Source organism: Zosterops lateralis (assembly GCF_965231275.1).
Source record: "Zosterops lateralis genome assembly, chromosome: Z".
Taxonomy (NCBI): Eukaryota; Metazoa; Chordata; class Aves; order Passeriformes; family Zosteropidae; genus Zosterops; species Zosterops lateralis.
The window spans coordinates 56,799,142-56,814,075 of NC_139800.1; the positions used below are offsets into that span (position 1 = coordinate 56,799,142).

The window sequence follows — 14,934 nt, forward strand, 5'->3', positions numbered from 1 at the left end:
ACAACCACATCTTTTTTTTTTTTTTTTTTAAAGCAGGAGGTAGCCATGGGAGAAATAAGATTTTACATACAAAAGCATCAGCTGGAATAAGGAGTCATAGAAGCTGCAGTCACTATTCTGAATTCATTATTTCCGAGTGACTCTAAAGATAGATATAGTTATCTCCAATTTCTTCCCCCCTCCCACCACAAACCCTTCAATTAGAAGAAATAGGAATAAACTGTTACCACACTAACTATATTTCCGTATCTCCACACGGAACTATGGACTCTTACTTTCCTTTAGCCTTACTTCTTCTGCAGTGTACCTACAGAATCCATTCCTGCAGAGCTGCACATTCCTCACTACCTGAAAATCCATCAGAGTTTTGTATTTACTAATGTCATCTCTTGTGCATTCAGGCACAGTGTCTCCTGCATTCCTCACAGCCTGTCTGTTCTTCCTTTTACGTGAGAACACTGTGTAACATTTCGTTCTGTATGTATATATATCTATGTATGTATATGAATATCTTTGTAAGAAAGTCTCCCAGTGGTACACAACGGGTTTCCCCATCTTTCTGCATTACCCACCAAGTGTGACCAGGTCCTTGAGCAAAGACAATCCCATGGATGGGTCTGCCTTTTCCTGAGGCGGGATTAATCCAAACAGTCTTCCCTAAAATACCCTTTATATGTACTGCAGGGACTTTGTCTCCATCCACTGTGTGCAAGGGTTCAGACTGGCAGGACCACCTCAATTAATAGACCCTCGGGTGTTGACCATCCAGGTAGCTTTGGCTAAGTTTATTTCTCAATTCTTGAAGGTCTCCCCACCAAGTGCTTTCACGGTAGTCTTTAGTAGTCCATTGCACCGTTCAACTTTTCTGGCAGCTGGTGCGTGATAAGGAATGTGATATACCCATTCAATACCATGTTCTCTGGCCCAGGTGTTTATAAGGCTGTTTTTGAAATGGGTCCCGTTGTCCGACTCAATTCTCTCAGGGGTGCCGTGTCTCCACAGGACTTGTTTTTCCAGGCCCAGGATGGTGTTCCGGGCAGTGGCATGAGGCACAGGGTAGGTTTCCAGCCATCCAGTGGTGGCTTCCACCATGGTCAGCACGTAGCGCTTTCCTTGGCGGGTTTGGGGAAGGGTGATGTAGTCAATTTGCCAGGCTTCCCCATACCTGTACTTCAGCCATCGTCCACCATACCACAGAGGCTTCACTCGCTTGGCCTGTTTGATTGCAGCACAGGTCTCACAGTTGTGGATGACCTGGGAGATGCTGTCCATAGTAAGGTCCACCCCTCGGTCACGGGCCCATCGGTATGTTGCATCTCTTCCTTGATGACCAGAGGCATCATGGGCCCAACGAGCTAAGAACAGTTCTCCCTTGTGCTGCAAGTCCAGATCCACCTGTGATACTTTCACCTTGGCAGCTTTGTCCACCTGCTCGTTGTTGTGATGCTCCTCATTAGCCTGGCTCTTGGGTACGTGTGCGTCCACGTGTCGAACCTTCACGGTCAGTCTCTCTACTCGGGCAGCGATGTCCTGCCAAATGTCAGCGGCCCAGATGGGTTTTCCTCTGCGCTGCCAGTTGGCCTTTTTCCAGTGATTCAGCCATCCCCACAGAGCATTAGCTACCATCCACGAGTCAGTGTAGAGATAGAGCCTCGGCCATTTCTCTCGTTCAGCAATATCCAAAGCCAGCTGGACAGCTTTAAGCTCTGCAACCTGACTCGACCCACCTTGTCCCTTGGTAGCCTGTGCAACTTGTCATGTGGGGCTCCAAACTGCAGCCTTCCATCTCCGGTTAGCGCCTACAATTCGGCAGGAGCCATCAGTGAAGAGAGCATATCGTCTTTCAGTCTCCGGTAGCTCATTATATGGTGGGGCTTCCTCGGCACGTGTTACTTGCCTTTCTTCTTCTTCAGACAATAATCCAAAAGTCTCACCTTCCGGCCAGTTTGTTATAACTTCCAGAATCCCAGGGCGATTTGGGTTTCCAATACGGGCGCGCTGTGTGATGAGAGCAATCCATTTGCTCCATGTGGTGTCAGTGGCGTGATGTGTGGAGGGAACCTTTCCCTTGAACATCCAGCCCAGCACTGGTAGTTGGGGTGTCAAAAGCAGCTGTGCTTCTGTGCCAATCACTTCTGAGGCAGCTTGAACTCCTTCATAGGCAGCCAAGATCTCCTTCTCTGTGGGAGTGTAGTTGGCTTCGGAGCCTCTGTAACTTCGGCTCCAGAATCCCAATGGTCGGCCTTGAGTCTCCCCAGGCACCTTCTGCCACAGGCTCCAGGACAGACCGTTGTTCCCGGCTGCAGAGTAAAGCACATTCTTCACATCTGGTCCCGTCCTGACTGGGCCAAGGGCTACTGTGTGAGCAATCTCTTGTTTGATCTGAACAAAGGCTTGTTGCTGTTCAGGGCCTCAGTGGAAATCGTTCTTCTTGCGGGTAACCAGGTACAGAGAGCTCACAATCTGACTGTACTCAAGAATGTGCATCCTCCAGAAGCCTATGGCACCTAGGAAAGCTTGTGTTTCCTTCTTGTTGGTAGGTGGGGACATGGCAGTGATCTTGTTTATTATCTCTGTGGGGATTTGGTGACGTCCATCTTGCCACTTGACTCCCAGGAACTGGATTTCTTGAGCCAGTCCCTTAACCTTACTTTAATGGCAAAACCAGCTTTCAGCAGAATTTGGATAATCTTCTCTCCTTTCTCAAAGACCTCCCCTGGGGTATTCCCCCATATGATGATGTCATCAATGTACTGCAGATGTTCTGGAGCCTCACCCTTCTCCAGTGCAGCCCGGATCAGCCCATGGCAGATGGTGGGGCTGTGTTTCCACCCCTGGGGCAGTCGGTTCTAGGTGTACTGCACGCCCCTCCAGGTGAAAGCAAACTGGGGCCTGCACTGTGCTACCAAAGGAATGGAGAAGAAGGCATTGGCGATGTCAATGGTCGCATACCACTTTGCTGCCTTGGACTCCAGCTCATATTGAAGCTCTAACATGTCTGGTACAGCAGCGCTCAGTGGTGGTGTGACTTCATTCAGAGCCCGGTAATCCACCGTCAGTCTCCATTCTCCACTGGACTTACGCACAGGCCATATTGGGCTGTTGAAAGGTGAATGAGTCTTACTGACCATCCCTTGGCTCTCCAGTTTACGAATCATCTCGTGTATGGGAATCACAGAGTCTCTGTCAGTGCGGTATTGGCGGCGGTGTACTGTTGTTGTGGCAGTTGGTACCTGTTGTTCTTCGACTCTCAGCAGTCCCACAGCAGAGGGGTCATCTGAGAGACCAGGCAAAGTATTCAACTGTCTGATGTTTTCTTTCTCAACTGTGGCTATCCCAGAAGCCCAACGATATCCTTTCGGGTCTTTGAAATATCCATTCCTGAGATAGTCTATGCCGAGAATGCATGGGGCTTCTGGACTAGTTGCAATGGGGTGTTTTTGCCACTCATTCCCAGTTAAACTCACTTCAGCCTCTAATACAGTCAGTTCCTGGGACCCTCCTGTCACCCCAGAAATAGAGATGGATTCTGTTCCTACATACCTTGATGGCATTATGGTACATTGGGCCCCAGTGTCAACCAACACCATATATTTTTGTGGGTCAGATGTGCCAGGCCATTGGATCCACCACAGTCCAGTAGATCCGATTATCCCTTTCCTCTTCCTGGCTAGAGGCAGGGCCCCCCTATTCCTGGTCATGGCGTATATTGTTCTCTTCCTGTGAATATGTTTCTGAGGCCCCTTCAAGAGGATCAGTCATATCATCATTCCTGTACCGTCTGGAGTTCTGAGAGACTGGGGCAACCTTGATTCTAGACGGGCTTCTTGTGGTAGGTGTTCCTCTTTTCAGTTCACGTACCCGGGCTGCTAAAGCGGAAGTGGATTTTCCATCCCACTTCTTCATATCTTTTCCATGCTCTCTAAGAAAAGACCAGAGGTTACCTTGTGGTGTGTATCCTCTCTCCCTGGCTGGGGGACGCTGCTCCTAATGGCAGAGACTCTCATCGGCTCTGGTGAGATATGGTAAATTTCTTTCTTAAAGTTCTTTTTTCAGTTTCTGATGGCCTCCTTCAATCAAGCTCTGGACTTGCTCAGCCAGTCTTGTTTCCACAGATGAGACATGGGTGTGAACCGGGGCAGTGACAGCATCCTCATAAATTCTTAGTTTATTAGCCAAGACACCCACCTTGTCCTCACCTTCCCTCCACTGCAGTGTTGCCAGGTAACGTGAGTGCATCTCTGGTCCAAGCCATGCAAATCTCAACCACATCCGTGATGTGCACTGGACATCATCTGGGTTTTTAGGAAATCTCTCGTCTTCTGAAAAAATTATCTCCAGCACAGCCAATTCCCTCAGGCGTTGGATACCTTGTTCTATTGTGCTCCATTTTCCTTGGTGCACTTGGAGGTCTTCTTTACAAAGGTATCTGTCTTTCACACTTGTCAGCAGTCGCTGCCAGAGGCTGAGAGGTTCTTGGGTTTTCCCAATCCCCTGGTCAATGACCACATCCCGGGACAGCGATCCCAGTTGCCTGGCCTCAATTCCATCCAGAACGGTGTCATTGGCTGCAGCGTCCCAGATGCGGAGCAGCCAGGTCAGGATGGACTCGTTGGTCTGGCGGGTGAATTCCCTTCGCAGGTCACGCAACTCACCCAGGGATAGAGAGCGAGTGATGATCTCTATCTCTGTCTCCTCTGCTGGCTGTGAAGGTCCTGCTGCATCCTCGTCAGTCACTACGTGGACTGATTTGCTCCTTGACTTCTTCTTCTGAGTGGTCACAACGGCTACTGGTTTAGGTGATTCCAGTTCAGTGACGGTTTGTGTGGAGATGCTGACGGCACCTTTGGTTCCTTTCTCCTCTGTGACAGTCTGCGTAGATGTGGACACTGTTGCCTCACTTTTGGCTTCTTTCTCCTCTGCGATGGTCTGTGTATATGAGGACACTGTTGCCTTGCCTTTGGTTCCCTTCTCCTCTGTGACTGTCTGTGTAGAAGCTGATGCTGTTGCTTTGCTTCTCTTTCCCTCTTCTTTTTCCTTAAGAACACGCTGTATCACACCAGGTAGTGTTTTGATCCTAAGCATGGTACAGGCTGTGCAGAGAAGAGAAAGCAGGACTAACAACATCATCATGCTGTCCTTGGCATCCAGAGGGTACTCAATATTTTCAAAAACTGCTGTGTTATGCCTGAAAAGCTGGAACAAAATCATTCTTTACTCCTCCCCATAAGGGCGGGGTGAGATTGTTGAGGGCCTGGATGTAGCATCCTAGACCAGAACATAAATACAAAACTGGGTATATATTCTGAATGCTGTTCATTGCCTCAGAGTTTATCAAGCAATGGACATAATAGACCAATAAAGCAATTTTAGTACCATACTCTGGTCTATGCAGGAACATTAAGACTGGCAGATAGTGCCCCATGTGCAGAAAAATATAGAGAGATAGGTATAAGACACACATAAGTATGTTGAGCATAATAGCAAACAGGTGTCTCCTTCAATACAAAACTGTAGTTCTGACTTTTCTCAGTGCCTCTGGCCCCACATTGGGCATCAAAAATATGTTATGGTTTGGAAAACAAAACGAGCGAGAGGCTCCAAGTCAGAAATGCAATTTAATAAGAAGAAAGGTAAAAAGGTAAAATAAAATAAAATAATACAAAAGACCACTGACAAGAGTCAGAATACAACCTGAGCAGGATGGTGGAAGCAGTCCAGATGAGGTGCTCTTCCTAAAGCAGCATTCCCGTAGAAAGGTCTGTTAGCTCTGGTCCTCTGGGAATCCAGTAGGTAAGGACTGCTTGTACTGTCCCAAACCCCTGATTATATCCAGGTGAGACTGCTTGGCTCTTCCCCCTGGGCGGAGCATCTCACAGTGGGATGATGAGTTGTGAAGTGGGTCCTTGATGGCCCATTAAACAGAGATAACTCCTGGAGGGAGTTACCTGTGAGTCATGGGCAAGGCATTGATGGGCCATGAGCAGAAGCCCAAGGGCAGGGGTCCTGGGAAGAACACTGCCCCACTTGGTTTAACAGTTCATGAAAGATGGTGATAGAATAAATACTTTGTGTACATCCTACACTACAACCCAGGACAGACTGTTGTTCCAATGAGGAAACACCCTTCAAACTGAAGTTCTACTTTCATAAAGTAATTTGGCCTTCAAAACCTTAATAATGGAGTTTGTATTTAAGTCTACTTCAGTTAACATCTTGATAGAGTATAAAACTAAGAGAAAATAATGTAAAGCATTATTTTTTTCCTGTATCCCTTTTACTAAATTCATTATTCTGTGATAAATACTGTGGTTTAAGTGTACTAAAAAACCCACATTGCGTTAACTAATCTGTTTCTCCAGTGAAAATTTTCAGGATAGAGATGGTATCTTTCCAAGACACTTGAAAATGGCTGAAACCAACTGCTGCTCATGGACTTCCTGACAAATGGAAGGCATTTTTCCTTCAACCACTGAAAATTGTCTTTTGTCCATATTTTCTTAATGAGCATCTCTCAAACATGATATAACAACGTTTTCCATAATGCCAAAGTTTTTGTTTTAAGATAAAGGCAAAAGTACTCCTAGATGCATGGTAAAGAAACAATGATTTATATTAAGATCTTATTTCAGCCAAGAAATTGCAACAGCTCACGGTAAGACATTGCTAAGAAATCACTAGCCAATCTGTTATTTTTGTGTCAAGAATTTTTTTTTAAAAATAGCTTCTTAAATATGGAAAGCAGTACACTACCATGGGTAATTAATCCATTTTGATAGTACCATCAAGCTGACAAACAAGTAAAGAAATACCTGGAAGTATACACAATTTTATATTTCACAGAAGTAGTATCATACTAGAGGACTAGAGAGGATCATACCATTCTTTTCCTCATCTTTCGTGAATTGTTGGATAAATATTTTATACAGTTTTGGAAAAATGAAAACTGAAGAACTCAAAAACCAGTGTATTATTTCAATAGCTTTGAGAACTCCTGCAAACAATTAACCCAGTTCCCGTATACACGTAGCTGGAACTTTTAACTGCTCTTATTTCTCTCAATGCTTACTTCTGATTGTTGTGCTTGAGACACTTTTAATTGTATTTGCCAGTTAAGGGGTTTTTTTATTCTTCAGTTCTAACAATGAAAATATAGAGAATAAAAAAATTAAATGTCATTCTAACAATACCATAATATATACTATTTGCAAATACAAGTAACAAAAGGTTTTTCAACATAGCCCAGCATCAATACTTCATAGATTTTCAATGTATATGCAGAACTGTGCATGTGTGACTGTGTAGAGCATATTAAAAAAAAGACATGGACATTCCATTAAACCTAAAAAGTAAAAGCATCTTATACCATCTCACTCCTAGGAAACAGTGTGTTTAAAGTGATATTATGTCAGCACTGTCTGTTCAGAATTTACTTGAGGACAGGAAAATAGCACCCCTGAGTGTTAGTGATACAACTGTTAGTGACAGTAAGCATTTCGTCTTTCCTGTTGTATCAGATTGTAGTTAGTAAACATACAAACTAGAAAGAGAAGGTAAAATCTTGTAACTAAAAGTTCAAATTTGTTTCATTCAGAGAAATCCTGCTAAGCTGCAGCTGAAAACATTTGTGAGTTTACAGGCAGCTGAACTGAGAAATGTAATTCTTAAGAAAGAGAAGAATTCTCCCTGATTGGGATTTCAAACCATTACATTTTTTTTCTGAAACTTAAGCCACTGCATTAAAAACTTCAGAAAAACAGACAACTGTCTCAAGGTTGCAGAATTTAAGTCTTTCTCCCTTGAGACTGGAACGAACCCCCTGTAAAACGGAATCCCTCAATAACGCCTTCTGAGGTCATCAGAATACATGAAGTCCTTCCAAAGACTTTGTTGCCAACACTTCTCAGGCAGCTTTTTTTCTACTGGATATATGATAAGGAGAAAGGACATCTGGGTCTGTTCTTGATAATGGAAGAAAAAGGATTGATGTTCAGAAAGAGTTGTCTTGTGCATTGGTTTAACACAATGGCTTTTAGTGGAGGTGGGGAAAGCCACAGAAGTGGCTTTTGAGACAAGCTGCTTGAAGCTTCTATACTATGTCCAGCAGAGTCAATCCCTGAAGGCTCTGACAACAGACATGCTGCTGTCCCAATTAGAGAAGCTGGAAATGCCTCTGTAATGACATATTTAAAAAGGAAAAAAAATGCACGGAGTTTTTCCTCTTCTTCTGCAAGCAGCTTCCGTGGCCACAAAGCTGGGCCATGTGGCAGAGCATCTGGACACAGCTTGCAGTGAACTTTGCCTGCTTAGCCGCTTTTAGCCAGCCATGCTGCAGGCAGTGTCTGCAGCACCTTCTCCTTTTTGGCGCTCCATGTGAAGAGAGGCATGGAATGGTGCTGGCATCGTGGCACCCGCATCCACCAGGCAGCGCCAGCAGGGCTCACTGACAGCAAGGGGCATAATGAGAAATTCCCCAATACTGAGCCCATATGAGATCAACCTTTCAGTGCTGCAAAACCGTGTAAGAACTTTCAATTGATAGAACTTGAGAACCAACAAACCTACTACAATTTTCTCCTGAGCCAGTGAAAAGGAAAAAGGTGAGGACACATGAGCAGAATGACGTGGCAACACTAAGGTCAGTGAAAGGAGGGAGAGAGATGTGGTCCATGTATCAGAGCTGAAATTCTTCTACAAGCTGTGGTGAGGACTGTAATACAACAGTTTCCCTGTAATGCATAAAGTGCATGGGGGGATCCAGAGATCCACGGACAGCCTGTGAGAAAAGGTGCTCATGCTGGAGCAGGTGGATGCTAAAAAGCTGTAATCTGGTAGGAAACCCAAACAGAGAGAGCAGACCCTTGCTTCCAGACATAGGAGGAGCCTTGCTTTCAAACTAGAGCAGCTTATCCTTAAAAGACTACATACACCCCACGAACTAAAATGACCCACGCCATGTAGTTTGGGAAGACTATTTTGCCGGGGGAGGGACTCATGTTACAGCAGGTTGGGCAGGACTGCTACCTGTGAAAATTAGAACCATGCTGGAAAAGTTCACAGAGAACTGTCTCCTTTGGAAGGACCCCATGGCATAGCAGAAGAGACTCCTATCCCTAAGTGAACTGAAGAAAGATTTCAAGTGAAAAACTGACCAGAACTCCCACACCCTGTTTCCCACCTGCCCTGTCAGTGGGAAAGAAGGAGAGGCTGGAGGGAAGAAAAAGGTGTTCTAAAGGTTTATTTTAGTTCTTTTTATCCTCTTTTAATTCTTTTAACAAATTTTTCTTCATACCTTTTAAGTTTTCAGCCTGTTTTGCCCTTGGAGCATCTTCTAATCCTTATCTCAGCTCATGAGCCCTTCAGTTTTTCTTTCTCCATCCTCTGCTCAACTACAGCAGAGGAGTATGAGTGAATAGTTTTCCTCATGAGTCCCTGGTGTCAAACCATGTTGCTTTAGCAATTGCAAGGAACTTTTAGAAAAAAAACTGTATTATTTTCTTTAACCTACAGAAGGTCTTCATGCCTCCAACCTCCAACAAATCTTTTATCCTGAAAACACACACACTATGGGAGTCTGGTGCAACACCCATCTTCTGGCTCCACACCACTCTGGCTGCTGTAACTATTTTTTTGGATTTTTTGTCTTTTCCTTTGAACTGCTCTTTGCCAACTTTGCAGCTTCTCAAGACTAATCACTCGGTTAAGAGAGAACAGAATATTTTTTCTTTTATAAAACACATGAGAAGTTCATGGACAATTTTTTGGTGTTAACAAACATGAAAAATTGCTATATCCTGCACAGAGTCCATCAATTTTGAAAGAATTTTGAATTTACTCTGGCATGTGTTTGAGAGCCACACAACAAAACTCCTAAAATAATCTAGAATATCTCAAACATTAGTTGCTCTGAACTGCAACTCTTACAGATCACTTTCTATTTCTATTGTGTCCAATCTTGCCTTTAAATTCTCAAATTCATAATTTGAGTTATGTGAAGGTGGTTTTTATGAATCTTATGATCAATAACTTATGACAAAAGATTGCTGGGAGTGAGGTTTCACTCAATGTAAAATCTTCCACTCAGTTGAAAGAACATTACAAGCTTGTGTGAAAGCTGTCTTTCTTACTTTTTCCATGCTGAATAAGGAATATTTCTATGCTGACTCTAAAAATCTCTGTTTGTCGAGAAATCAACAGTGGTTGAAAAAATACGTAAACAATTAGTGCCCTTTAGGTTGTGATTCATAAGAAACAGGAATTTTTCTTTCATCTAAGAAACAAATACACTGTAGAGCTAGTAAGTGTTGACGTGTACATTTTTAAAGTCTAAAAATATTCAAGTAACCCAACCTTTTTCTTATTAAATATTAATATAGCTGTGCTTTTAACAATTAAGTCAACTTATGACACTTAAAATTTCAGATAACCAAATGTATTTACTAGCTATCTACCCAAGAAATGGCAGAGTTTCTCCTTCTCAGCTGCCTCCTTCGAGGACTCCTCCCTTTCCATAAATTATTTCAGAGCAAAATTTGCCTTCAGCTCTCTAGATTAGAAATCCATCCTTCCCTGACAACCACTCTTAAAGCCTTACAAGCCCTGTACATAATTCATGCCAACTGAATCAACACTTGAATTTACTTGGCCAATACAGTCTAGAGTGCAGGCAGGCTTTAAGATGTCTGCATGAGCAAATCCTGGAAGGAAAAGCACAATGCATACAGAACAAGGATGTGTGCAGAACAAATCTTGCAATGAAACCCTCTTGAGAATACTCACAAAAGCCCTATAAAACACAGGTTTCTAACTCCATCTGATCACTTGATCATTCTCTTAGAAACTAAGAAACACATACTTGGCATTAAAAAACACTTTAAAAATTAGAATTAAAAAAAGGAGAGAGGAAAAAAGGAAGAAATACAAGACTAAGCTTAAGACTGATGGCAGGTCAGTAATACAGCGTGCCCCAATGTTAATGTCATGGTGCTTAAGCAGCGCTGCCTGTTTTCTTTTCCCCTTTACTCATTTATGAAGACTCTTACTGGAAGTATTAAGCTAAAAATCCCAGTGATTCTACCTGATCAATCTGGCACAAAGCACATCTTAATTGTTCAATGAAGCCTTTCCTGTTACTAGATTTTTTGAAGACTAAGATCTCTGCAAAGTTGAGGGAGGGAGAGGGGAAAGAGATGTTAAAAATAAACAAAAAACCTTCCACAATAGTGAGTGATACAATCACTATAGTTATCAACTACACTTATCAAGGAAACAATCAAAACAGCCATATTGTGAGAAAACATTTGTCACAACCTATACATAACACTTGTGCTCAAGCTCTGTGATTTGAATTCATAACTAATTTCACCACATATAATTTTATGTAGTATCAACTAAAATTGAGAAGTTTGTACAAATTATTATGAAGTTATAAATTTTGAAACGTTTTCTTGACATCATAACATATAAGATACAAACACTGTATCAATTAACAGTAAGGCTGAAAATTAAAAAAAAGATCCGACTCAAACGTAACCAGTCTCTTGCAGCTACAATTTGAAGCTGTTACAGAACCAAATACAAACGGCATGATATTTAGAGCTTGCAGGACAATGAGGATACTGTACTGTCAGACACACAAAACACCTCCCCCCATGCTCCTGAGCAGCACAAGAACTTTAAATTCTGTGCTTTAACTGTTAAGAGTAAAAACTCTGAACACCACACACTGCTAAGCAAATTCACATTTTGCCTGGAAAGCTTAAGATTCCAATTGTTTAACATCTTGACAAGCACAGAAACTTATCATTTGCTATTTATGTTAATATTCAAGCTTACTCTAAAATACTTAAAGTTTCAGTAATGCAGCCACAGAAAACAAACAAAGCTTTTAGTTACTAAAATAATTGTCTCTAATATTTAATTATCAAAACACGGCATTACCTTCATGGCATGGATTTCTTCTATTAATCTCTCAACTCGTTTTTGGTTCTTTAATTTCAAGTCTTCTGAACCCCTGCAAGTGAAGTCTATCTTTATTAAGAAAATCTCAGCTTAGTTATTTTATTTCCTCTCTGTCAATACTAATTATTAAAATTAAAAAATCAGGAGATGGTGCATAAACACAATCCTTTATTGGAAAATGAACACTTTAGCAAAGAGCTGAACATAGCCTAATGCTTTTGCTGTACTGAACAGCAGAGGAAACACCGAGGATTTAGCAAAACAATGTGAAAAACAAATGTTACTGTATTAGAAAATACCAAACCACAATTCATATCAAGAATAGGTGACGCCAGTGTCTCAAATATAATTATATTTTAAGATCTGTAATATTTAAATATGGAAGTTCATTGGGCTTGCTTCTTATTTTCAAGAACTGCTAAAATTGTAAGAGTATGCTCAATTTACACTATTAACACAGTAACAGATGTATCTCACACCATCTCTAAGACAGTGTGAAACACAACTGTTAAATTGTTAATGCTAAGTTATTTCAGGCCAGTAATCTTTAAAAACATAATCTACAAAATATTGTTTAAACTGTTCATATTAGAATTAAGTAATAGTAACTACTAAAAATTAAGTATGATCCGTGTATCTATGCAAAAAAAGTAATTTTTGCAACACAATACTGAAGATAACTACAGTGAGAAAACTTGGTGCAACTTAAATTCAACAGTAGGATAACCTAAAAGATGAAATCTGACTTTCAGACATGCTGTAAAAGGTTCTGTAACTGATTCAGATTACTTTCCAATACACTAAATCCCATTAAAAAGTCATCCCATTTAAATCCTTTTAGTTAGTATTTTTAGTCTAAAAATGATGCAAAAATAAGACAAATAGAATTTACGTGTTTTACTGTCTTAAGTTTTAAGAGTGCATTTTTTTCCATTTTTGTGAAAACAATTAAAATACTGCCTCATTTATAAACCACAAAAACCCCATTATTATTTAAAACTGACTTTTTCGATTTTAATTTCCCGATGTGCCTGGTTAGTCTGCGAATAGTGAGGACTCTGGCCTTCTTCACATCTTTTCTCATCTTCACAACCTGTGAGAAATATGGAAGACATTAGAAAGTGTTTTTCTTGATTATGTTCCATATACAATACATTCATTACATTGAGTTAAATTTTGGAAATTAGATCAACAAAGAGAACTATTTTGAAAAGAGAGTGCATTTCCCTGCTAACCAAATCCCATTTCAAATGGGATCTGGATTTCCATTAAAATCAAACTGCTTCCATAAACATAAGAGGAAGAACAACCAACAGTCTAAAAATCCATCTCAGGTCCAAACAGAAGACAAGACATTCCTAACTAGCCATACTTTAATATTATTCTTAGAGCTAGAGATTTGAAAATTCTCATCTTTTGCCTTCACTTAGCTTATTTTTGTCCCAGTGAAACACCAGCAGTACATTAAGTCCATTGGTGCACAATACATTAAAGCATTTTCATTATGACACATCATGAAATGTAAAGGAAAGACACTCAAAATTAACATTATTATGGAACAGAATTTGAGATATTAAATTCTTTTAATATATTTGAATTAGTTTCTGCTGAAAACAAAAAATCCAAGTGATTTCTAACTCACTATAGTCTGTCTCAATTTGCCATCCTACCCAGGACTCTGTTCCCAAATTTAACACAGGCAGTTTTAAAGAAAATTTGGCAATGATATTTTGGTCTTAATTCTCACTCCTCTTATTTAATAAAAGAATTATAATTATTATTAGACAGGTTGAACAAAGAAATCTTTCCAATCTTTTGCAATTAAATTCCATAATGGAAAACCTTCAGCTCAGGTGCTGTCTAATGATGACAGGGAGGCAATAGTGACACTTTTTTTTTTTTTTTTTTTTTACAACTCAACTTCCCCCTTATTTATTCATATCTATCTCTCCATATATATATATACCTATGTCTATTAGGATTTTGTATTTAACAGTTAAACTTAGAATTAACATTAAATACTAAAACAAAAAAATCAGTCTTCCTGACAAAAGCCAAGTTTATCTTAAATTTATTCAGTGGGATAAGTTTCAAAATTAAGTTGGCACCTCTTTCTCAATAAAGTTCTTTACATCGGATTTCTATTCTAATTTCTTAGATATAACATCAAAATGGCAGATTGATAATGATTGCATTACCTAGTCAGGTCAATGAGGAATATTAGTACCATAAACCTATACCAAGCTTGAACAAACAAACAAAACAAACAAACAAACAAACAAACAAACAAAAAATCTTCAAAGCCCACAGAACAGTATTTCACACCCCGATGTGGAGTCTGGCTAGTAAATTAACACCTTGTGCAGAGACCATAAAGATGATTAAAAAAAAAAAAAAAAAAAAAAAAAAAAGGTAGAGCACATACTTCACACAACTGATTATGTTTGTCACTCAGGTTACTGATTCAATCGAGTTCTTAAGCCCTGAACCTATTCAGCAGTGGCTTAGTTGAAGGCTGAAGCAGAGCAAAACAATTTCTAGAGAGGAGCAGGTGCTGATTTTCAGCCTCACCTCTGCCAGGCAAGCGAAAGAACATGTGAAGCTGTGTTCCTCTGAGAAGCAAGAGAAGGGAAGTGTATGGGGGGGCAGGATTAGTCAGTAGCACCATAAGAACTAAAAAAGTAAAGAAGGTTTTTGGGACAAAACCAACTGACCTAAAAGTGGTCTCCTGCTCCAAAAATTGTTGTAGCAAAGGTCAACACATACCTTAGTTACCATAGTAAAAGTAACTGTACACACAGGTCTACCTACAAAAAGCATTTCTACTTCAGTTAAGAGCAGAAACCCCAGGCCAAAAAGCACCAAGTGCCAAGTTTCCGCTACACAGTGGCACCACTCAAATCTGAAACATGCTAAGGAAGAAACCCGTAATTATCACCGTCTGCCATCAAGGCATGCAGATATCTTTTTTTT

The 14,934-nt window shown here is 40.9% G+C and overlaps 1 protein-coding gene across 1 annotated transcript in view; it reads right to left on the reverse strand.

Annotated features, from left to right (window-relative positions):
• Nucleotides 1-14,934, reverse strand: part of SRFBP1 (serum response factor binding protein 1) — a 69,868-nt gene that overhangs the window by 36,213 nt on the left and 18,721 nt on the right. Inside the window, exons 2-3 of the mRNA XM_083883024.1 lie at nucleotides 12,966-13,054; nucleotides 11,941-12,013 (exon numbers count right to left, since the gene is read on the reverse strand). Coding sequence (XP_083739150.1) covers nucleotides 11,941-12,013; nucleotides 12,966-13,054 — 162 coding nt within the window. The remainder of the gene's footprint in view (nucleotides 1-11,940; nucleotides 12,014-12,965; nucleotides 13,055-14,934) is intronic.